The sequence below is a fragment of the Pseudophryne corroboree genome, chromosome 6, assembly GCF_028390025.1.
Source record: "Pseudophryne corroboree isolate aPseCor3 chromosome 6, aPseCor3.hap2, whole genome shotgun sequence".
Lineage (NCBI taxonomy): Eukaryota > Metazoa > Chordata > Amphibia > Anura > Myobatrachidae > Pseudophryne > Pseudophryne corroboree.
The window spans coordinates 329,827,418-329,852,694 of NC_086449.1; the positions used below are offsets into that span (position 1 = coordinate 329,827,418).

The following is a 25,277-nucleotide window of genomic DNA, read 5'->3' on the forward strand; positions in this document are numbered from 1 at the left end:
AACCCCCGGGTCGCCCAATTGTTGTTGGGGTAAACTCAGTAACTGCCAATTTATCCTGCTATTTGGACCACCAATTACAACCTTTGGTGGTAGGAACAAAATCCTATTTAAAGGATACTATATCCATTATTAACAAATTGGCCATGATTGAGTGGGAACCTGGATACCTGTTGGTGACAGCGGATGTAGCCGCACTATACGCGAGTATTCGGCATGAGGATGGTCTGGACGGTACCAAATTCCATCTAGGTAAGAGTGAACACAGTATTTTGCATAAACAATTTATAATGGAAGGTATCTCAATGATTCTGACTAACAACTATTTTTGGTACGGTGAGGATTTTTATTTACAATGTACAGGTACGGCGATGGGTACCAGGCTGGCACCCAGCTATGCCAATCTGTTCATGGCCCATTGGGAGGAGTCAGCGGTATGGGCAGATTGGCAGGCGGCTGCCAGCCTGGTACTATACAATCGCTATATAGATGTCATTTTTATTTGGAGGGGAGATAGAACCTCTCTGAATTTGTTTTGTGAAAGATTAAATAACAATCAGAACATAAAATTAACCTTTACAATTAGTGACACTTCTTTTTTTTCAAATATGTAGTTTTTATTGGTTTTTATTAAAAAAAAAAAGAAAACACCCCAACATAAACAATAATAATGTGACAGACATATTTAGCAAATATCACGTACAGTAGAACAATAATAGCGAGGTACATATATAGTAAGGATATGCAGCATAATTATGAATAATATAATAACGTTATCGCAGAAGGATGGTAACTCGATCACCCGAAGGCGCCATTCGGGCTCTTCCAGTCTCCAAACAAAGAGGAGTTTAAATGTAAATTAAAAAAAAAAGAAAAAACCACGCCATTAGAAAAGAAAAAAAAAAAAGGAAAAAAAATAATAGAAACCAGATAACAAGTGTCTGGACAAACATGAGATTAACCAAAATAAAATAATCTACCCAAAGCAAACCTCCCCATAACCCCCCACCCTGTATAACCTAACCCCAACCCAGGCATACTTGGATCCCATAAACTGTACCCAAACGCACCCTCCCCATAACCCCCACCCTGTATAACCTACCCCCAACCTAGGTATACTTGTATCCCGAAAAAAAGTAACCCCTCCCCCCACTAACTACACTATCTATCTAAACACCTCCCACCCTCCTCCCTCAATGAAGGATATTAAAATAAATAACTGACAGGGGCAAAATACTAATGGCTCCAACTAGGATAGGTTCAACTGTCTCAATAAAGGACATAAAGTTCCTCCCCACATAGAACTTGACATCAGTCTGACATACAAACAGCCTAACAGATATTAGAATAATATGTTGAATCAATGTGTACTGAAGAACCCAGAGCAAGAGTAAACAGAACTCGGCTTATTGCTTCAGACAAAAAATAAATATCGTACAGTAGGCATTAATGAGAATGATAAGAAATCTGATATGTAGACCCTTCAAATAAAGGTAAATAGTACTATATTAAAAGAAAAAAAGAAAAAAAACAGAGTATATAAATACATATATACCACAGCAATCGGGAGAAAAAAAAAAAAAAAAGGGGTATCCAGAGATGGATGAGGCATCTCCAATACTAAGGTGGTGTATCAATAGTCCTTAGTCTGGCCAAAGTTCAGCTCCCCGACATAGCAAAAATATAAAGCCAGGTCCATCCCAGGGTGATCGTGAATAAACAATAAAGCATCCGGCAAACATAAATGGTAAGTCCCGGGGTCGTAAGATCTTCAACAGAGACACAGAAGGAACAAATGAGGGAACATCGGCATCAGAACAACATCCAGGTTTGACGAACCAAGAAATCTCTGATTTGGGCGGAACCACCAGAAGACTCAAGTCCATAGTATAATCAGCCTCAGGGGCAATAGGAATGGTAGTATTATAGTTTAGAGTCAGATCCTCAGCATTTCCTCCGACACATTGCTCAGGTAGACAAGAAGAGGGGGTAACCAAATATGTTGCAGTAAATTTGTTAAGGAGCCGTTGAGTAGCGGCATGAATAGCCTGGAGTATTCTCTGTAAGGAGATATCCATGGTTCCAATATAAGGTCCGCAGGAGGAGATCAGCACAGTATGGAAAGCAGACCAGTCTCCGTAATGGTGAACCGCAGCAAAATGGCGGTGGCTAGCACACCACCAAATTCAGGAGTGACTGGAACTATGGGTGAGACCGGGATGCCGCGTAGCAATATTAGGGATAAAGTACAGACCTTTTCAAAGCATCTCCACTGAAAAGCCTGTGCAGGCTGTTTCCAAGATGGCCGTTGGAAAGTAATAAGGGAACAAGTCACCCGGAGTTTTCCGCTTTCCAGCGGGGCTATGAGGATGTTAGTGCGGGAAAATGATGGCCAGATAAAGCAGGATATGGGTATGGCTCACCTCCGGATGTGGCTCCCAAGCAGTACGCAGCCTAAAAAGCCTGCAATCTAGGGTCAGGAGCTCGGGTGTCAGGTGCTGTGAGAAATTTAGTCCGTGGCTTGGTAGGTGATATAGGCCGTAGCCTGCAGAAAGGTATTTCTCCCACCCCCGGCTTCACAGCACCAACCAACGTGATCCAGAGAGTGCCCGCAAGATAGATAAACACGTCTGATATGGTATAGGTCGCGTGTGGGATATAATACCTTATATTATACAGGATATTGCAGGAGCTCAGAATATATGTGTCTTGCTGGTTTCCTGGCTAGACCACGCCCTAAATTAGTGACACTTCTATAAATTTCCTGGACCTGACCATCTATATAGAAGAAAACCGTGTCTGCACTAGGAATTACAGTAAGCCGACTGACTGTAATTCCTATATAGATATAAATAGTAATCATCACATTAATTGGCTGTCAAGCATTCCTAACAGCCAATTTCAAAGGCTGCGTCGTAATTGTACACAATGTATTTGATCAACAGGCTGTTGATATGAAACAACATTTTATTAATAAAGGTTATAAAGAGGCACCACTGAATATAATTATTGATAAATGTAGAGGAATGGATAGAGATGCCATTCTAAGGAATAAAAAAAAGGGCGATGAGAGGAAAAATGAGGTACCGTTCATCACTAAGTACACTAACCAATATAAAGATATGGAAGGTATTATAAAAAAACATTGGGGGATTTTGCAGGCAGATCCCAGTTTAAAAGGACATATCTCTGAATTTCCCTGTTTCATATATAGAAGAGCCAATAATTTGAAAGATCTCTTGGTAAATAGTGCCATAGAAATTCCCAAGACTAGTTCTTCTGTTTTAACCAAGGGTTTCCAAAGATGTGGTGATTGTGCTATGTGTGAAGTCTGTAAAACAGACAAGAAAATCATAGAAGTAGTATCTAATAGCAATAATAGAAAGGAGAAAATTAATAGCTTTATTACATGCCATAGCAAATATGTAGTTTATTTACTAGAATATCGGTGTAATAAACAATATATTGGACGCACTACGCGTCAATTAAAAGATAGATTGACTAAACACGTTAGAAACATCAGACGTGGTTATGAAAACCACAATGTATCCCTGCATTTTAAAAATGCACATAATTGTGATCCAAGCCATATTAAATTGTTTGCAGGGATTAAAACAGCCAAATGCAATTGGAGGAGTAACGATAGATCCATCAGATTAGCCAAATTAGAAATGCAAACTATTTTTGAAATGAAAACGCTGTTACCAGATGGCTTGAATAAAGAATTTGAGACTAAGTGGTTTTTATAACAATGTTTCTTAATATCTTCTTTATTTTCCTTTCTCTCCTTATGTTCATGGATCCCATTTTTGGAGAAATAGTATGAATGTGAATAGAGTGGAATGTTAATGCATACAATTTTTATATAAAGAAAATGGGATTATTATCCTTTGATGTATAAAAGGGAACAATATATTTTTATATTTGTTTTTATAGTGTGGATTAAATATATCTTTTTCATCCACTAGGGGTCACTGGAGTACTCTTGGTATATGGACGGCTTCCGCAGGAACAGGGCACTGAATATTTAAATTTGGAACACTCCACCCCTCCATATCCCAGAGTACCTCAGTGTTTTTTCTGTGCTCATCGTAGCAACAGGCTTGTGTGGCTCAGTCCACACTTATTTTGAATATATTTTTTTTTTTATTATTTCTGATTTTTCTTTTTTCACTTTACCACATCCCTTTCCCCCTGGGTCTGGTGGGGCTGGGCCACCTTGGGGTAGCATGCCATATTATTTAATTAGCACTTATGTAACACTCCTATTTTTTCACTAATATTACTCTTTTGAGTATTTTATTAACACCCTTATTTTTGTAGCACTTTCTAACCCATAGCTTCTGCTTCTTTCTTAACACATATTAACACTTTAGAATTTCAATGGTGTGCTGCCCTGGGGTGGTCGGGCCTGAGCCGACTTTGTGGGGTCCAAGCCCTGGACCTATGCTTAGTTAGGGACCTCCAGTAATAGAGCAGCCGTGAAGTGGCCTGGAGGCTTATCATAACTTTTGCAAAACATATGTAACGAAGAGCTCTAAATTTCCTATTATTACATAGTATATAGTTCTTCTTACTAACAGCCAGCAGAGTGCGTGGGAAAAATCCCTTTTGTATTTCTTGTCTAGAGTAACCCCCTCCCGCAGCACCTGGGGACTGTTACCAGCTTGATTAGAGCAGTTTTCCACTATTTATTGCAGTTCAGAGAGGCATAGATGGAGCCAGCATTAGGAGGGCATGCTGGGTCCTGTGGTGCCATTTGGAGGATACAGGGGTGCCTCCAGGTAAACTAGCTCTCAATCTGGATATGTTCTGTATGTGCCATTATCATGTGGCCATACATTAAGCAATTGTATGACCCATAGTGGATGTCATTATTATTATTATGCTGTTTATGGGTTTGGGGAGTGGTACCCCCCGGGTCTGGTGGGGCTGGGCCACCTTGGGGTAGCATGCCATATTATTTAATTAGCACTTATGTAACACTCCTATTTTTTCACTAATATTACTCTTTTGAGTATTTTATTAACACCCTTATTTTTGTAGCACTTTCTAACCCATAGCTTCTGCTTCTTTCTTAACACATATTAACACTTTAGTATTTCAATGGTGTGCTGCCCTGGGGTGGTCGGGCCTGAGCCGACTTTGTGGGGTCCAAGCCCTGGACCTATGCTTAGTTAGGGACCTCCAGTAATAGAGCAGCCGTGAAGTGGCCTGGAGGCTTATCATAACTTTTGCAAAACATATGTAACGAAGAGCTCTAAATTTCCTATTATTACATAGTATATAGTTCTTCTTACTAACAGCCAGCAGAGTGCGTGGGAAAAATCCCTTTTGTATTTCTCCCCTTCCAAAAGGCCAGGGTCCGGGATAGTGGAAGCTGCTAAAAGCAGCTGTGGCGTGTCGGTCCTCTCTAAAAGAGCACCCTCACAGCCAGAGCAGACATCCTGCAGAAAAGGCTGGCCGGTGCTTACAGAGAAGCCCCGTCGTAGCCTCACCACAGGAGTCCAGGTATATTGGGGGACAGGGCGGTCAGCTCACACTGCCGTCCCGCTGTGTGGGGACACTGTTTCTGAGACAATGTAAACCGCCCGCCGCTGCTGCTCACAGCCGCATAGTAAGCCGCCCGCCGCCGCTGCTCAGAGCTGCATAGAGGGAGCGCGGTCCCCGGCTCCCGCTGTCTGTACTCCGGCGCCTGCTGGCCGTCCCGCTACCTGGCCCTTTTACATGCTCCTGGTGTTCCAGTACACGGAGCATACAGGGTGGGGTGGGGGAAGAAGCTCACAGCACCATGTATAAGCACGCAGCTGCACGGGGGGGGGAAAGCAGCAGTATGCTAGGCTGCATAGATGATATAGAAAGCATAGGCTATTAGGCTTTTGTTACACTATCACAGGTTATATATCTGTTTCACAAGATTATAACCTGTACTGTGATTATACTGTAAGCATGGCATGGGGGCCATTTTAACCATGCTTCCTGTTCTTCCTGTTGTGATTCCAGAACGTTCCTGTCCTACATCTCTACTCCACCGGAGGCGCATGGGTGTTAGTGGGAATTTGGGATCACATTTCATAGGACTGGCCACGTGTACTGCACTTGGCCAGATATATATATATATATATATATTACACACACCTTAGTACTATTTTACTGAGTCGTGCAAGTGGTCTGTCTTTGTATATTGTATTGTCTGTCTGCATAATGATTAAGGCACCAGCAAAAACTGAAAAGCAGTTTCACTGCAAGGTCTGTAACAGTGTGTTACCGAATGGATCTACCACATGTACAGTATGTTTTGTGAATTTAGTTACGAATGCAATTTCTGCTCCGGTTTTAAAGCCGGTTTCATCCCCGGACCCTCCATGGGAAATGCTAGCCAATGTACTGGCTGGGTTGCAATCAGAATTGACCGCCGCTCGACAAGAGTGGGAAGCGGCAAGATCTGAGTCTAGGGTGAGACCGCCAGAACTACCGGAGGCGTCTCAGCCTTGCCAGAAGTCCAAATCCATTTTGGGTAGACGGGATAAATTTCATATGTCTTGTGATTTACCAGTTTCTGCTATGTTGCATTCTGACTATTCCATGCCAGACCTCACTGCTCAAGATGAGGGTGAGGAGGGCGAAGTGGAGTCAGATAGTGATGATTTTAACAGCCCAGGCATTGATAATCTCATCAGAGCGGTGCGTCAGTCTCTGAAGTTTACAGAAACTGAGGAGCCTCTGACAAATGATGAAGTCGTATTTACTAAACTACAGATCTCCAATGTGTTTTCCTGTTTCGGTATCTCTTAATAAGATGTTAGTAGAAACACGAAAGAATCCAGATAAACGGTTTTCTATACCTCGCAGATTTAAGTCTAGTTACCCGTTTCCAGACTCTGTGACATGTACATGGGAGAATCCACCAATGGTTGATTCGTCTGTGTCAAAACTTTACCAAGAAATTAACCATACCAGTGCCAACTGCTACTACGCTTAAAGACCCTTCAGACCGCAAAATAGAAACTATGCTAAAGTCCATGTATATAGCAGCAGGAGTGCTGCTGAGACCCGGGTTTGTTGGCATTTGGGTCACTAAGGCGCTCATGGTATGGATAACAGAACTCAAGTCTGCCCTACATGACGATCACCTTATACTTCTTGCTGATCAAATCTGTGAGGCTGCGGAGTATCTATGTACAGCTTCTACTAACGTCTGTCAGCTCACTTCTCGCATTTCATCGTCACTGGTTACAGTACGACGAGCACTCTGGCTGCGTTCTTGGCAAGCGGAGGCAGAGGTCAAAAGAGGTATAGAGGCATTACCTTACGGGGGCGAGAAGTTGTTTGGTCCTGAATTGGACAAATGGATTTCTGAGGCCACGGGAGTAAAGTCTGTTTTCTTACCATTGCCTCCAACGGTACCAAGACGGAGATACTCTGGACCTGCGTTCAAATCCTTTAGACCTCAGCCCTTTTGCGTTCGTGGCAGAGGAACAGCCACGCCTGGTAGACTAGGTCGAGGAGGTGATTTCCAACAAACCAACACCAGTCGTCAGGACGCCAAGGTCACCGACAAGCCAGTGGCATGACGGGCTCCAAGCCCATCTCGGATCTCCAATTGTGGGAGCACGCCTTCAGACGTTCCATTTGGCGTGGTTCCAGACATTCACAGATGGGTGGATCCGCAATTTAGTGTTAAAAGGTTACAAAATAGAGTTCGACTGTCTTCCGCCACTGCGGTTTTTCAAGACAGGACTACCTCTCCCGGACGACAAGAGGGCGGTTCTGCAAATTGCCATTCAGTCCCTACTGGATTCAGCAGTTTTGATTCAGGTCCCGGTACAACAACAGGGTCAGGGTTATTATTCCAGTCTGTTTGTGGTACCGAAGCCGGATGGCTCAGTCAGGCCAATATTGAACTTGAAGGGTCTCAATCAGTACGTCACTTACTACAGATTCAAGATGGAATCTCTGCGGTCAGTAATTGCAGGTTTAGAGCCACAGGAATTCATGATTGCGCTAGGTCTCAAGGATGCGTACTTACACATTCCAATTTGGCCGCCTCATCAGTGGTTCTTGCGTTTGCAATACGCCAGAACCATTACCAGTTTCAGGCTCTACCGTTTGGCCTCTCGTCAGTGCCTCGGGTATTCACCAAAGTGATGTCTGTGATGATAGCTCATCTCAGATCCCTGGGAGTGACAATAGTTCCGTACTTAACGATCTGCTCATCAAAGCCCCGTCTCAACAGATGCTCCTCCAACATGCGTTGATAACGTACAATGTACTGGTTCAGCACGGTTGGATTGTCAACTTCAAGAAATCACATTTAATTCCGTCTCAACGACTTCAATTCCTAGGTATGATTCTCTATACGGTAAATCAAAGAATTTACCTACCACAACAGAAAGTACAGATTATTCGTCATCTGGTACAATTAGTGCTCAAGCCACGCACAGTCTCTGTACATTTGTGCATTCGCCTCTTAGGCACAATGGTGGCGGCTTTCGAAGCGCTTCAGTTCGGAAGATTTTACTCGCGTCCATTTCAACTGGATGTGCTCGCACAGTGGTCGGGCTCGCATCTGCAGATTCACCACAGGGTGAGGTTGTCGCCAGAGGCAAGGGTATCTCTACTCTGGTGGCTCAAAGTACACAATCTAACCGCAGGGAAACGGTTCGGCGCCTGGAATTGGATAATTCTAACGACGGACGCAAGTCTCAGAGGTTGGGGAGCTGTAGTTCAAAATTGTCAGCTCCAGGGTCTCTTGGCAAATCACGAAAGATTGCTGTCTATAAATGTCCTGGAACTCCGGGCAATTTACAATGCGCTACGACAAGCAGTACACATGCTTCGGTCTCAGACTGTCCAGGTGCAGTCAGACAACTCGACGGCAGTCGCGTACATCAACATAAAAGGAGGAACGAGAAGCCGCATGGCAATGCGGGAAGTAGCTCGAATCCTCAATTGGGCCGAACATCACCAAGTGATATTGTCGGCAGTGTTCATTCTGGGAGTAGACAACTGGGAGGCGGATTATCTCAGCCGTCGGGATTTTCATCCAGGAGAATGGGCATTAAATCCAGAAGTGTTTCACATGTTGGTCCAGAGGTGGGGTTACCCTCAAGTGGACCTGATGGCATCTCGCCACAATCACCAAACGCCCCAGTATGTGTCCAGAACGAGAGATCCAATGGCAGTGGCGGTGGATGCTCTCACAATCGCGTGGCCATACAGCCTTGTGTATCTGTTTCCACCGTTTCCGCTGCTCCCTCTGTTGCTAAAACCTATCAAAAGAGAGTCCGTCACAGTCATACTAGTGGCGCCTCATTGGCCTCGGAGAGCTTGGTTCTCGGATCTCCGCGGACTACTCGCAGACGATCCTTGGCCGCTCCCACTACGTCCGGACCTGTTACAACAGGGTCCGTTCCTTTACCCCGATTTAGTGCGGTTGCGTTTGACGGGGTGGCTGTTGAGACCGCCCTCTTAAGAAGAGAGGGCATTCCAGAATCTGTTATACCAACCATGTTACGAGATAGGAAGCCGGTTACGGCAGCTCATTATTACAGAATTTGGCGTGCCTATATAGGTTGGTGTGAAGCTCTGAAGTTTCCAACATCATCTTTCAAGTTATCCCGTCTTTTGTTATTTCTACAGACGGGGTTAGATGGAGGACTGCGTTTATCTACACTAAAGGTGCAGGTATCTGCGTTGTCAATTTACTTTCAAAGACGATTGGCTCTATTGCCGTCGGTACACACTTTTCTGCAAGGTGTCCTCAGAGTACAGCCTCCATTCATTCCACCTACAGCGCCATGGGACTTGAATCTGGTTTTAGATTTCTTACAGTCTTCATATTTTGAACCCTTACAACAAGTGGATATTAAGTTTCTCACTTGGAAAACAATTTTCCTCCTCGCCTTAGCTTCGGCAAGGCGTGTTTCAGATTTGGGTGCCTTGTCATGCAAGCCACCGTATTTGGTGTTTCATGATGACAGAGCGGAACTTCGGACGAATCCCGCTTTCTTACCAAAGGTAGTGTCATCTTTTCACATCAATCAACCAATAGTGGTACGCACATTACGCGTTTATGTATCCCGAACGTCTACAGTTCGTAAGACGGATACGTTGTTTGTTCTCTATGATGCTGCCAAGACGGGTTGGCCAGCTTCTAAGCAGACCTTATCCAGATGGATAAATCTGTCTATATGTCAGGCTTACCTTCATGCTAGGTTACAGCCGCCTACATCAGTAACAGCTCATTCCACACGTTCTGTGGGAACTTCATGGGCAGCTGGTCGTGGAGCTTCTACGACGCAGCTTTGCCGTGCGGCTACATGGTCTTCAGTGCACACGTTTGTGCGCTTTTACAAGTTTGATACGTTTGCGGCATCAGCATCTAGCTTTGGCCGCCTAGTGTTACAGGTGCCAAACAGCTCTCCCGCCCACGGGGGAAGCTTTGGTACGTCCCAAGAGTACTCCAGTGACCCCTAGTGGATGAAAAAGAAAATAGGATTTTGGTACTTACCAGGTAAATCCTTTTCTTTGAATCCATAGGGGGCACTGGACGCCCACCCAGAGCAGTTTTACCTGGTTTGTGGTAAGTTCAGGGGATCTTATGGTAACACACTCTCACTGACTGGTTCAAATTATCAAGTTCTATCGGTTATGGTGTCAACTGTTTAGTTGTCAGTAACGTTATGTGTCAACTTTATTGTTGTCCGTTATGTTATATGTAATTCTCCATTGCCAACCTCTATAGCTCCTGTTCGGCTCAGTAAAAAACACTGAGGTACTTTGGGATATGGAGGGGTGGAGTGTTCTAAATTTACATTTTCAGTGCCCTGTTCCTGCGGAAGCCGTCCATATCCCAAGAGTACTCCTGTGCCCCCTATGGATTCAAAGAAAAGGATTTACCTGGTAAGTACCAAAATCCTATTATTAACTTATGTGTTTCTATGTATTAATTGTTATCACTGTGGGACCTATTGGGAATTGCAGTTGGTGAATGTTAGTGCTACATATCTGTATATAATGAGAATGGATGTGTGAATGACATTGGAATCAGCTGCCAACAATGATTGAATCTGAAACACCCTATCAGAACAATCCTGAGAGTATATAAAGGAGGTTTGGAGTCCACTACAGCAGATCTTGAAAAAAGGGGGCGGACCCCCGAAACGCGTTGATGTTGTATTATCGTGTGAGCTGATCCAGGAGAGAGCCGTTACCCATGCGCACGTCTGAGGCTGTTTGCCATTGCAGCGGACTGAGACATTCTGGGTGTCTCAGCAGTGGAGCGCAGCCTCAATTTGGGAGCGGGTATGCGTCCTGTGTCATTTTTTAACTTCTTGTGAATAAATTCCCTGATGGGATTGTTTTTTATCTACATCTGTCCAGTTTCTGATGGCTGTCTAAAACTGAATCTCTGACAATACCATACGGTGCACTGAAGGTGCCGGACGTGACTGCACAGCACAAAGATACCTTTTGGTGAACCGTATCGGTTTACTTAAAGTGAGTGTCATTACAATAGGGGACACAGAAAGGACGGTCTTGGTTGATTAGAAATTACTAACATCATACTGGACATGAAGTTTATATGAACTTTTTCCTATATATGATCTATAGATAATATAAAAGGGAAAACTCATTTCTCTATCGTCCTAAGTGGATGCTGGGGTTCCTGAAAGGACCATGGGGGATAGCGGCTCCGCAGGAGACAGGGCACAAAAGTAAAGCTTTTACAGGTCAGGTGGTGTGTACTGGCTCCTCCCCCTATGACCCTCCTCCAGACTCCAGTTAGATTTTTGTGCCCGGCCGAGAAGGGTGCAATTCTAGGTGGCTCTCATAAAGAGCTGCTTAGAGAGTTTAGCTTAGGTTTTTTATTTTACAGTGATTCCTGCTGGCAACAGGATCACTGCAACGAGGGACAGAGGGGAGAAGAAGTGAACTCACCTGCGTGCAGGATGGATTGGCTTCTTGGCTACTGGACATGAAGCTCCAGAGGGACGATCACAGGTACAGCCTGGATGGTCACCGGAGCCACGCCGCCGGCCCCCTCACAGATGCTGAAGCAAGAAGAGGTCCAGAATCGGCGGCTGAAGACTCCTAAGGTAGCGCACAGCACTGCAGCTGTGCGCCATTTTCCTCTCAGCACACTTCACACGGCAGTCACTGAGGGTGCAGGGCGCTGGGGGGGGGCGCCCTGGGAGGCAAATGTAAACCTTTAAAAAGGCTAAAAATACCTCACATATAGCCCCAGAGGCTATATGGAGATATTTACCCCTGCCTAAATGTACTAAATAGCGGGAGACGAGCCCGCCGGAAAAGGGGCGGGGCCTATCTCCTCAGCACACGGCGCCATTTTCTGTCACAGCTCCGCTGGTCAGGAAGGCTCCCAGGTCTCTCCCCTGCACTGCACTACAGAAACAGGGTATAACAGAGAGGGGGGGCAAAATAAATGGCAATATATTAATATAAAAGCAGCTATAAGGGAGCACTTAATCATAAGGCTATCCCTGTCATATATAGCGCTTTTTGGTGTGTGCTGGCAGACTCTCCCTCTGTCTCCCCAAAGGGCTAGTGGGTCCTGTCTTCGTATAGAGCATTCCCTGTGTGTCTGCTGTGTGTCGGTACGTGTGTGTCGACATGTATGAGGACGTTATTGGTGTGGAGGCGGAGCAATTGCCAAATATGAGGATGTCACCTTCTAGGGGGTCGACACCAGAATGGATGCCTTTATTTGTGGAATTACGGGATAGCGTCAACTCGCTTAAGCAGTCGTTTGCCGACATGAGGCGGCCGGACATTCACTTAGTGCCTGTCCAGGCGCCTCAAACACCGTCAGGGGCTGTAAAACGCCCCTTGCCTCAGTCGGTCGACACAGACCCAGACACAGGCACTGATTCCGGTAGTGAAGGTGACGAATCAACCGTATTTTCCAAAAAGGCCACACGTTATATGATTTTGGCAATAAAGGAGATGTTACATTTAGCTGATACTACAGGTACCACTAAACAGGGTATTATGTGGGGTGTGAAAAAACTACCAGTAGTTTTTACCGACTCAGAAGAATTAAATGACGTGTGTGATGAAGCGTGGGGTGCCCCGATAAAAAACTGCTAATTTCAAAGAAGTTATTGGCTTTATACCCTTTCCCGCCAGAGGTTAGGGAGCGCTGGGAAACACCTCCTAGGGTGGACAAAGCGCTAACACGCTTATCAAAACAAGTGGCGTTACCCTCTCCTGAGACGGCCGCACTTAAAGATCCATCAGATAGGAGGATGGAAAATATCCAAAAAGGTATATACACACATGCAGGTGTTATACTACGACCAGCTATTGCGACTGCCTGGATGTGCAGTGCTGGGGTAGTTTGGTCAGAGTCCCTGATCGAAAATATTGATACCCTGGACAGGGACAATATTTTACTGTCGTTAGAACAAATAAAGGATGCATTTCTTTATATGCGTGATGCACAGAGAGATATCTGCACACTGGCATCACGGGTAAGTGCTATGTCCATTTCGGCCAGAAGAGCTTTATGGACACGACAGTGGACAGGCGATGCGTAGAGGAGTTATTTGGGGTCGGTCTATCGGATTTGGTGGCCACGGCTACGGCCGGGAAATCCACCTTTCTACCTCAAGTCACTCCCCAACAGAAAAAGGCACCGACCTTTCAACCGCAGCCTTTTCGTTCCTTTAAAAATAAGAGAGCAAAGGGCTATTCATATCTGCCACGAGGCAGAGGACGAGGGAAGAGACAGCAACAGGCAGCTCCTTCCCAGGAACAGAAGCCCTCCCCGGCTTCTACAAAAGCCTCAGCATGACGCTGGGGCTTCGCAAGCGGACTCGGGGGCGGTAGGCGGTCGTCTCAAGAATTACAGCGCGCAGTGGGCTCACTCGCAGGTAAATCCCTGGATCCTGCAGATAATATCTCAGGGGTACAGGTTGAAATTAGAGACAGAGCCACCTCGCCGTTTCCTGAAGTCTGCTTTACCAACGTCCCCCTCAGAAAGGGAGACGGTTTTGGAAGCCATTCACAAGCTGTATTCTCAGCAGGTGATAGTCAAGGTACCTCTTCTACAACAAGGGAAGGGGTATTATTCCACTCTTTTTGTGGTACCGAAGCCGGATGGCTCGGTAAGGCCTATTCTAAATCTGAAGTCCTTGAACCTGTACATAAAGAAGTTCAAGTTCAAGATGGAGTCACTCAGAGCAGTGATAGCGAACCTGGAAGAAGGGGACTTTATGGTATCCTTGGACATCAAGGATGCGTATCTCCACGTTCCAATTACCCCTCACACCAGGGGTACCTCAGGTTCGTTGTACAAAACTGTCACTATCAGTTTCAGACGCTGCCGTTTGGTTTGTCCACGGCACCTCGGGTCTTTACAAAGGTAATGGCCGAGATAATATTTCTTCTTCGAAGAAAAGGCGTATTAATTATCCCATACTTGGACGATCTCCTAATAAGGGCAAGGTCCAGAGAACAGCTAGAGATGGGTTTAGCACTATCTCAAGAGGTGCTAAAGCAGCACGGATGGATTCTGAATATTCCAAAATCCCAATTAATGCCGACAACTCGTCTGCTGTTCCTGGGGATGATTCTGGACACAGTTCAGAAAAGGTTTTTCTTCCCGAAGAAAAAGCCAAGGAGTTATCTGACCTGGTCAGGAACCTCCTAAAACCAGGAAAGGTGTCTGTACATCAATGCACAAGAGTCCTGGGAAAAAATGGTAGCTTCTTACGAAGCAATCCCTTTCGGCAGATTCCATGCAAAGGGATCTGTTGGACAAATGGTCAGGGTCGCATCTTCAGATGCACCTGCGGATAACCCTGTCGCCGAGGACAAGGGTATCCCTTCTGTGGTGGTTGCAGGAGGCTCATCTATTGGAGGGCCGCAGATTCGGCATGCAGGATTGGATCCTGGTGACCACGGGTGCCAGCCAGAGAGGCTGGGGAGCAGTCACACAGGGAAGAAATTTCCAGGGAGTGTGGTCGAGCCTGAAAAAGTCTCTTCACATAAGCATTCTGGAACTAAGAGCAATCTACAATGCTCTAAGCCAGGCGGAACCTCTGCTTCAAGGAAGACCGGTGTTGATCCAGTCGGACAACATCACGGCAGTCGCCCATGTAAACAGACAGGGCGGCACAAGAAGCAGGAGGGCAATGGCAGAAGCTGCCAGGATCCTTCGCTGGGCGGAGAATCACGTGATAGCACTGTCAGCAGTATTCATCCCGGGCGTGGACAACTGGGAAGCAGACTTCCTCAGCAGACACGACCTTCACCCGGGAGAGTGGAGACTTCATCCAGAAGTTTTCCACATGCTATTAAACCGTTGGGTAAAACCAATGGTGGACATGATGGCGTCTCGCCTCAACAAAACACTGGACAGGTATTGCGCCAGGTCAAGAGATCCGCAGGCAATAGCTGTGGACGCGCTGGTAACACCTTGGGTGTACCAGTCGGTATATGTGTTTCCTCCTCTGCCTCTCATACCAAAGGTATTGAGGATTATACGGCAAAGTGGAGTAAGACTAGTGGCTCCGGATTGGCCAAGAAGGACTTGGTACCCGGAACTTCAAGAGATGGTCACGGACGATCCGTGGCCTCTACTTCTGAGAAGGGACCTGCTTCAGCAGGGTACTTGTCTTTTTCAAGACTTACCGCGGCTGCGTTTGACGGCATGGCGTTTGAATGCCAGATCCTAAAAGGAAAAGGCATTCCAGAAGAAGTCATTCCTACCTTGATAAAGGCAAGGAAGGAAGTCACCGCGAAGCATTATCGCCGTATTTGGCGAAAATATGTTGCGTGGTGCGAGCAGCGGAGTGCTCCGATGGAGGAATTTCAACTGGGTCGTTTTCCTACATTTCCTGCAATCAGGATTGTCTATGGGTCTCAAATTGGGATCTATTAAGGTTCAAATTTCGGCCCTATCAATATTCTTCTAAAAAGAATTGGCCTCAGTCCCTGAGGTCCAGATTTTTATCAAAGGAGTACTGCATATACAGCCTCCTGTGGTGCCTAAGGTGGCACCGTGGGATCTAAATGTAGTTTTAGATTTCCTCAAATCAAATTGGTTTGAACCACTAAAGAAGGTGGATTTGAAATATCTCACATGGAAAGTGACTATGTTACTGGCCCTGGCTTCGGCCGGGAGAGTATCTGAACTGGCGGCTTTGTTTTATAAAAGCCCTTATTTAATTTTCCATTCGACATAGGGCAGAGCTGCGGACGCGTCCGCATTTTTTCCCTAAGGTGGTATCAGCGTTTCACCTGAACCAGCCTATTGTAGTGCCTGCGGCTACAGACGACTTGAAGGACTCCAAGTTGTTGGACGTTGTCAGAGCCTTAAAAATATACATTTAAAGGACGGCTGGAGTCAGAAAATCTGACTCGCTGTTTATACTGTATGCACCCAACAAGTTGGGTGCACCTGCTTCTAAGCAGTCGATTGCTCGTTGGATTTGTAACAAAATTCAACTTGTACATTCTGTGGCAGGCCTGCCACAGCCTAAATCTGTTAAGGCCCATTCCGCAAGGAAGGTGGGCTCATCTTGGGCGGCTGCCCGAGGGGTCTCGGCATTACTACTCTGCCGAGCAGCTACGTGGTCAGGGGAGAACACGTTTGTAAATTTTTACAAATTTGATACCCTGGCAAAGGAGGACCTGGAGTTCTCTCATTCGGTGCTGCAGAGTCATCCGCACTCTCCCGCCCGTTTGGGAGCTTTGGTATAATCCCCATGGTCCTTTCAGGAACCCCAGCATCCACTTAGGACGATAGAGAAAATAAGAATTTACTTACCGATAATTCTATTTCTCGGAGTCCGTAGTGGATGCTGGGCGCCCATCCCAAGTGCGGATTATCTGCAATACTTGTACATAGTTATTGTTAACTAATTCGGGTTATTGTTTAGGAAGCCATCTTTCAGAGGCTCCTCTGTTATCATACTGTTAACTGGGTTTAGATCACAAGTTGTACGGTGTGATTGGTGTGGCTGGTATGAGTCTTACCCGGGATTCAAAATCCTCCCTTATTGTGTACGCTCGTCCGGGCACAGTACCTAACTGGAGTCTGGAGGAGGGTCATAGGGGGAGGAGCCAGTACACACCACCTGACCTGTAAAAGCTTTACTTTTGTGCCCTGTCTCCTGCGGAGCCGCTATCCCCCATGGTCCTTTCAGGAACCCCAGCATCCACTACGGACTCCGAGAAATAGAATTATCGGTAAGTAAATTCTTATTTTTTATTATACTCTTGAATTATTGCTATATTTTAATTAAGAATTTTTTTGAAGGTTGGTCACATTTATTGCAGTGAACACATATAGGATTAATTAATCTATGTGATACACTGCAGATAATTTCTAAACTGAGTGGCTTTCAGCGCTGTATATTCCCTTCCAATCCCCATTTTGTTAGTATCAGTTCACAGGCGTTGGTGTACACCTGGGAGTGGAATTGAGCAGCTGATTGTAAGCGCTGTGAGGGGAACACATTTTCTTGTAGGACCCCCATCCTGTCAGTACGGCAGGATCCCCATCCTGGCAGCTGCAGACATTAGCTGCCACTGGGGAAATGTAAATTAAAACCTTACCCTCAGTGTGTACCTGGTGTCTGGCGCTGGTAAAATTAAAGTCGCAATGATGACGATCCAGTGTTGAAAAAACATTTATTTTTATTATTTTTTTACATTTTATTTTTACTTTTCTTTTCTTTTTTACAAATGTAAAAAGTATATTAATTTTCTCAAAAAATTAAATAAATTTGGGGGTATTTTTTTTTTTTTTTTTAATACATGTTCTTCACCTAATTCACTCATCAAAATTAGGCAATGGGGTATATTTACCAAGATGGGAGTTCTGTTTGGTTGCTATGGGCAGCATCCCATCTCAATCGGATTCTAGGCATTATCTTCTAAAATGTGCTAGATAAATGAAAAGTAGAATCTGGCTATGGGCAACATCCCATCTCAAATAGAACTCCCATCTTAGTAAATTTACTCCAATTTCTGAACATTTTTTGGAAAAAAATGTCAGTTAAGAATTCAGTATTTTTCTTCTAAAACCACAGGCAGTGAATAGAGGGGGAAGACCATGAGCTTTAAGTTAGAGTGCTCAATCACTTGTTTTGCACCTGTATACCCTATGGAATTCCAGTGTCTTCCACATGGACTGAAGAGGCTTTAATGTGTGTGTGTGTGTGTGTGTGTATATATATATATATATATATATATATATATATATATAAAAATACCATTTAGTGTTTTTCCAATTACAGCTGCCCATAAATGTGAATAAAGGGCCACTAAACTTTTTATCACGTACGAGCAGAGGTTAAAGTAAGCCGGAACATGTTCCGCCTGTTCCAATTGGAGATGGAACGCAGTTCCGCCTCCACCGGCTCAACTAACCTAGGGAAATGCCGGGCGCCGGCTCTTTCCCCATAAGCGGAAGCCAGAGCTAACTCCTGAGCTCTGGCTCAGGCAGTGTGCGACTGGGGGGGCGCTATAGGTGAGACGTTGTGACGTCTCTCCCATAACTGCGAGAAGCGGGCACCAGACGGAGGCTGCAGTCCGGAAGAAGGAGCGGGGGTGGTGAGTATTGTTGTGGTTTTTTGTGTGTGTGTAAGTACTAAGCAGCGCTACTAGGGGGTGGAACTGGGGGCATATCTACTGGGCAGCACACCAACTGGGGGCATACCTACGGGGACAATACTAATGAGAGCATTGCATAAGGGGCACTTAACGGGCATCACTCCTGGGGACATAAGGGGCACTACTGCTGTGGGCATTATGTGTATTTGGGGTGCTACTACTGTGGGCTTTGTGTATAAGAGGTACTAATGTGTGTCATAACATGAATAAGGGACACTACGTGGTGTAATGTGAATAAGATTGTGCTAATGTGCAGCATAATTTGAATTGGGGATACTATTGGATGATCACGCCCCTTTCTTTTTGAGGCCACGCCCCTTTTGTGCAGTGCACGCAATTCCTTTGTTTCACAAGCGTGCGGGATGGGGTGAGTTCCATCTCTCTAGGACCACTTTAAGCACTGTACGAGAATATCTGAAAGGTAGAACTTGTTGATCCAGCTATGTATGTATTTATTTATTTATAGCTATATATGAATAAATTGTACTTGGTAAACAATATTTTGTTATACTTTGTAAAACAGGAAGCAGAAATACTTTCACAATGGATCCTTGATCTGGGATGACACCACCTCAGAGGGTCGATATGTCAGCAAGAACTGCCATCCTTTATTGGTAAGAGTGGTGGTAGTAGTAGTATGCGAAGAACGTAACTTATGCTCAATGTTAATTGTAAGAGCGTCCTAGAGGATGCTGGGAACGACATCAAGACCATGGGGTATAGACGGGATCCGCAGGAGACATGGGCACTCTAAAGACTTTTCATTGGGTGTGAACTGGCTCCTCCCTCTATGCCCCTCCTCCAGACCTCAGTTTTAGAAATGTGCCCAGGCTGACGGGATGCACTCTGAGGAGCTCTATTGAGTTTCTCTGAAAAGACTTGTTAGGTTTTTTATTGTCAGGGAGATCTGCTGGCATCAGACTCCCTGCTTCGTGGGACTGAGGGGGCAGAAGTAGGAACCAACTTCCTAAAGAGTTTCATGGCTCTGCTTCTGGCTGACAGGACACCATTAGCTCCTGAAGGGAACTGAACGCTAGCCGTACCTAGATACTCACTCCCACAGCACGCCGTCACCCCCCTCACAGAGCCAGAAGTCAGTAGACAGGTGAGTGTTAGAAGACAGATCTTCAATCAAGAAAGTGACGGCTAAAGGTACCGCGCGGCTGGCGGGAGCGCAGCGCGCCATGTTGCCCACACATACACAGGCACTGCAGGGTGCAGGGCCCGGGTGGGCGCCCTGGGCAGCATGAAACCTATGGAAACTGGCATAAATAAGGGGCATAAGTTGCTGAGGCACAGTCCTACCCCGCCAGTATAAAAATTACCTTATAAAAGCTGAGGAGAAACACACCATTGAAGAGTGGTGCTTCCTTCTCAGTCAGCCAGCACAGTGCTCAGCGCCATTTTCTCTCCTCAGGCTGCAGAGACAACACTGGTCCTCCTCCTCTACTGAACAAGTATCAGGGTGCAAAACAGGGGGGTCCACAGTGAATTTGGTGCTATATAATTGTGTGATTAACATTATAAAAGCGCTGAATGTCAGTGGGCATTTTGTGTTCACAGACATTGTGTTACTGGCGCTGGGTTGTGAACTGGCAAAATCCTATCTGTGTCCCTCTGACAGATTTTACTGTGGGTCTGTCCCATATAAATCCCGGAGTATCTGTGGTGTGGTTCTGCACGTGTGTGACATGTCTGTGGCAGGGAACTCTGTGGAGACATGTTAGGGACACCAAGAGCCTGACTGGGTGAAAGGTTACATGATAGTGTGAATCATATCAGTAAGAGGTTGGACTAAATCTCATACAGAAAATGAAAATTTGTTGAAGATGTGATTTTTAATAGTTCTGCCTTTCATCCACAGGGACCTTTCTGGGTCACATACAAATTTGCACAAGTAATACAAACTGATACCGACACGGACTCCGATTCCTGTGTCGACACTAGTGATTCCAGGGGAATAGGTCCTAAGTTAGCAAAAAAGCATTCAAAACATGTTTTAGCTATAAAGGAGGTGTTAGAAGTTACGAAGCCCCCTCTTTTACCACAAGGAGAGGGTTTACTTTAGTAAAGAAGTAATTTAATTTTCCCTCCACCTCAGGTCTGATTTAACCTGAAAAGAAATTTCTGATTCCCAAAAGGATATCGGGCAGCTTACTTTTTTCCAAAAAAGTTGGGAGTCACCCCGCATTTCTCTGGCTGGGTCCACAGGATTATCCACAGGATAACATTGGGATATTGTCGAGCGACAGCGAAAATGGCACCAACACGGTCACAAGCTTTCTGGCCTCCCAGGATGCATTGGGGCCTCCACTATATAGTCCCGCCCACTGACTCAGTCAGATCAGTTTTTTGCTTGGTGCGGCAGGAAGCCGTATGGTCACAGGGCTGCTGTGAGAGCAGCCTCAAGTTTTCATTACTTTATTTTTATAGACTTACTATAATGTTTTTTAGAGCGACTTCTCTTAACAGCGTCCTAAACGCATATTAGAAAGAGTCGCTCCAACAACTCCCCACCGGGTCGCAACAACGCTTACCTTCGGGTATCAGTGCTGTCTCGACGGGCGTCTGTGTCGGATGTTCTAGCAGGTCCAGCAGACATAACCAGGCTGTGGCCGGAGCATGGGGAGACTGTGAGTCTATGGACTTCCTCTTACTAGAGGGATCAGGACAAAGCTACACTGATTTGGTGGAGACTACAAACAGTGTGTTGATGCGCCGAACATCTCGGAAATGATGGATGACGGAAATGATGGATGAGTCTTGGGTAGCGCCCAGTAAAAAGATTCCTAAGAGATGGGATTCTTATTATCCATTTCCTGCTGGGGATTGTTCGAAGAGAGAAGTTCCTCCAAAAGTAGATGCACATGTTCTGCGACTCGTGCATAAATCTGCTTTACCACTGTCCTCTACCTCTTTACCCTTCTGTCTGTGACATCATTTAAAGAGCCTTTTGAAAAATATTTTTTCTCTAGTAGGAGCAGTGGTAAGACCTGCTATGGCTTCGGCCTGGGTAGCAAAGGCTATGGGCGAATGGATAGAGGAACTAGAGAACAGCATCCCTTCTACTGGGGAGCAAGAGGATCGTTTTTGCCGTTTAAGACAATCTGCCCAGTATTTGGAAGAAGCAGCAATTGATGTAGGTACAGTTGCTTCTAAAGCTTCAGCCTTGACAGTAGTCGCTCGTCGAGCAATTTGGCTACGTACCTGGAAGGCAGATGCGGAATCCAAGAAAGAATTGGAAGCATTGCCTTTTGTGGGTAATATATTATTTGGAAAACCTTTATCCGATATCCTAGAATCAGAGGCTAAATCGAAAAAGGTCAGATTTCCGGCTACCTATAACCCTAAGTCCAAGGGTTTAAAATTTCGCTCATTTCGCTGGCAAAGCAAAAGCTAAAGAGGAGCCTAAACAACCCCAGTTTAAATCCAGGGGTAGGAAGCAGTGGGCTAGCAAAAAGCCAGCTTCCAAACCTGAACAGAAACCCTCAGCCTGAAGAGACGGGCCTCCGCCTGGAGGATTCCAGGGTTGGGGGCCGACTCCTTCAATTTGCACACATATGGCAACAGTCAACAGCAGATGCCTGGGTGCAGAAGGTAGTATCTCAGGGGTATGGGTTCCCATTCAGGAGGCGGCAGCCTCAAAGATTTTTTTGCACCAGCCCGTCTCGTATAGAGTCGAAGGCCAATGCCCTGCAAGAAGCAGTCCAAAAATTACTGCAGTCAGGTGTGATTGTCCCAGTACTTCCATCACAAAAGAGACAGAGGTATTACTCCAATCTATTTCTAATCCAGAAACCAAATGGGCCATATCGACCAATTCTAAATCTGAAAATGTTGAACAAATACATATGGATCCCGAAGTTCCACATGGAGACGTTAAGCTCCATAATGTTGGCTATGGAACCGGGAGACTACATGGTATCTCTGGATGTACGGGATGCTTACCTACATGTGCCTATAGCACTGTCACATCAGTGTTACCTCAGGTTTACCATCCTCCAGGAACATTTCCAGTTCCAAGCTCTGCCTTTCGGGCTAGCTACAGCACCCAGGGTTTTTACCAAGATCATGGTGGTTATGGCAGCTTGTCTGCGCAAGCAGGGGATAAGAATATTCCCATACCTCGACGACCTGTTAATCTTAGCACAGTCGCAAGATTTACTGTTGAGCCATCTCCAACAGACGATAGTTTGTTTACAGAGACACCGGTGGCTCATAAATTGGGAGAAGTCGTCCCTGAATCCGTCACAGCGGATGGTTCATTTGGGGGCCATATTGGATTCAGACCTACAGAGTTCTCTTACCAGAGAAAAAGATAGTCAAGGTGCAGGTCATGGCTCAGGAAGCGTTGCAAGCCCAGACAATCTCAGTCCATGCAGCAATGCGACTGTTGGGTCTGATGGTATCAACCTTCGACATGGTGGAATATGCGCAATTCCACTCCAGACCGTTGCAGCATCTCATTTTGACCAAATGGAACAGAAATCATCAAACGATAAAGAAGCAGATGATAAAGATTCCAGTAAATGTAAAAAGGTCTCTAGCGTGGTGGCTACAGACAGACCATTTAAACAAGGGGAGACCCTTTTGGATAAGAGTGGCAAGTCCTGACAACAGATGCCAGCCTGCAAGGCTGGGGGGCGGTACTCGGAAGCCTATGGTTCCAAGGAAAATGGACCGCAAGGGAAAGTCGCCTGCCGATAAATCTGTTGGAGATAAGGGCCATTTACTTGGCTCTAGTTCAGGCAAAGGACAATCGACAAGGAAGACAAGTCCAGATCCGCTCAGACAATGCGACGACAGTAGCATACCTCAATCATCAAGGAGGAACTCACAGCAAGAGTCTGGAGGAAGTAACTCCCATTCTAAGATGGGCAGAACTCCATCTCCCGGCATTGTCAGCAGTGTTTGTCCCGGGTGTACTAAATTGGGAAGCAGATTTTCTCAGTCGGCACACCATTCAGGAAACCGAATGGGCACTACACCCAGAAGTGTTTCAGACACTGGTGAACAGAAGGGGTCTACCAGAGATAGACCTTATGGCGTCTCGTCTAAACAACAAAGTTCCGAGGTACGGATCAAGAACAAGGGACCCAGGAGCGGTCCTGATAGACGCACTGTCAGTAGAATGGAGGTTTCAGCTGGCATATCTGTTCCCTCCAATATCTCTGTTACCCAGAGTAGTGAGAAAGATAAAACCGGCAAAAGGAGCAATCATTCTAATAGCTCCAGCTTGGCCAAGAAGGCATTGGTACACAGATCTGTTGAGAATGTCTGTGGAAGCACCGATACTGCTCCCTCAACGTCCAGATCTGTTAATGCAGGGTCCTTGTTGTCAGTCATCTGGATCGCCTATCTTTGACAGCGTGGCTGTTGAAACCTCTATCTTAGAGGCTAAAGGATTTTCGAAACAAGTAATCCAAACCATGCTTAGAGCAAGAAAGCCTTCTTCGGCTCGTGTGTATCATAGAATATGGCAAGCCTATATTCACTGGTGTACTGGAAAAAATTACAATCCGAGATCTTTTAAAGTAGCTAGGATTTTGGATTTCCTTCAGGCAGGATTGGATAAAGGGTTGAAAGTTGCTTCCTTGAGGGTGCAAGTCTCAGCGTTGACTGTATGGTTTCAGCAGAAGATTGCTGACCTACAGGATGTACGTACGTTTTTCCAAGGAGTAGTACATATTCAACCTCCATTTGTTCCTCCTGCAGCTCCCTGGGATTTGAATTTAGTTCTTAAATTTCTCCAAGGTCCTCTGTTTGAACCACTTGAGAGAGCATATCTTAAGTGGTTAACGGTAAAAGTTCTTTTTTTACTGGCAATGGCGTCAGCCAGAAGAGTGTCAGATTTAGGAGCATTATCATGTAAGTCTCCTTTCCTAAGTTTTTTTCCAGACAGAGCAGTTCTCAGAACGAGATCTAGCTATCTTCCAAAGGTGGTATCAAAGTTTCACCTGAATGAAGAAATTGTAGTCCCAGCTTTTCAGATATCGGGACTATCTGCGGGAGAAGCGTCGCTGGACGTGGTCCGAGCTTTAAGAATCTACATAGATCGTACTAGTGCCATCAGGAAAACAGATTCTCTCTTCATCCTCTACGGATTCCATAGGAGAGGTTGGCCTGCTAGTAAACAGACGCTGGCGAGATGGCTCCGAATGGTAATATCAGAAGCTTATTCTCATGCAGATCTCCCTATTCCGGCTAATGTCTCTGCACACTCTACACGTAAGGTAGGTCCTTCTTGGGCAGCACATCAGGGTGCTTCAGCAGAACAGATATGTAGGGCAGCCACATGGTCTTCCATAAAAACATTCATCAGACATTATGCCTTGGATACTTTTGCCTCTCATGACACAGACTTCGGGCGAAAGGTCCTCCTGTGCAATCAGGAGCGTCCCCACCACTAAAATGGCTATGGGAATCCCAATGTTATCCTGTGGACCCAGCCAGAGAAATATACGTTATGGTAAGAACTTACCGTTGATAACGTGATTTCTCTTATGTCCACAGGTATCCACAGGGATCCCACCCTGACGCATGTGAGTTGAGGATCTAGACAATCACTAAAACCTCTTCCTTCTTGTATGGAAGGGTGTGCATGTGTGTTCTTATCGCCTATACAGGTCTCT

The 25,277-nt window shown here is 45.6% G+C and overlaps 1 protein-coding gene across 3 annotated transcripts in view; it reads left to right on the forward strand.

Moving 5' to 3' along the window:
• CLK3 (CDC like kinase 3) overlaps positions 1-25,277 on the forward strand; it is a 177,346-nt gene that overhangs the window by 146,864 nt on the left and 5,205 nt on the right. For all 3 annotated transcript variants that reach the window (XM_063926368.1, XM_063926367.1, XM_063926369.1), the window contains one exon: positions 19,169-19,259. In XM_063926368.1, coding sequence (XP_063782438.1) covers positions 19,169-19,259 — 91 coding nt within the window. The remainder of the gene's footprint in view (positions 1-19,168; positions 19,260-25,277) is intronic.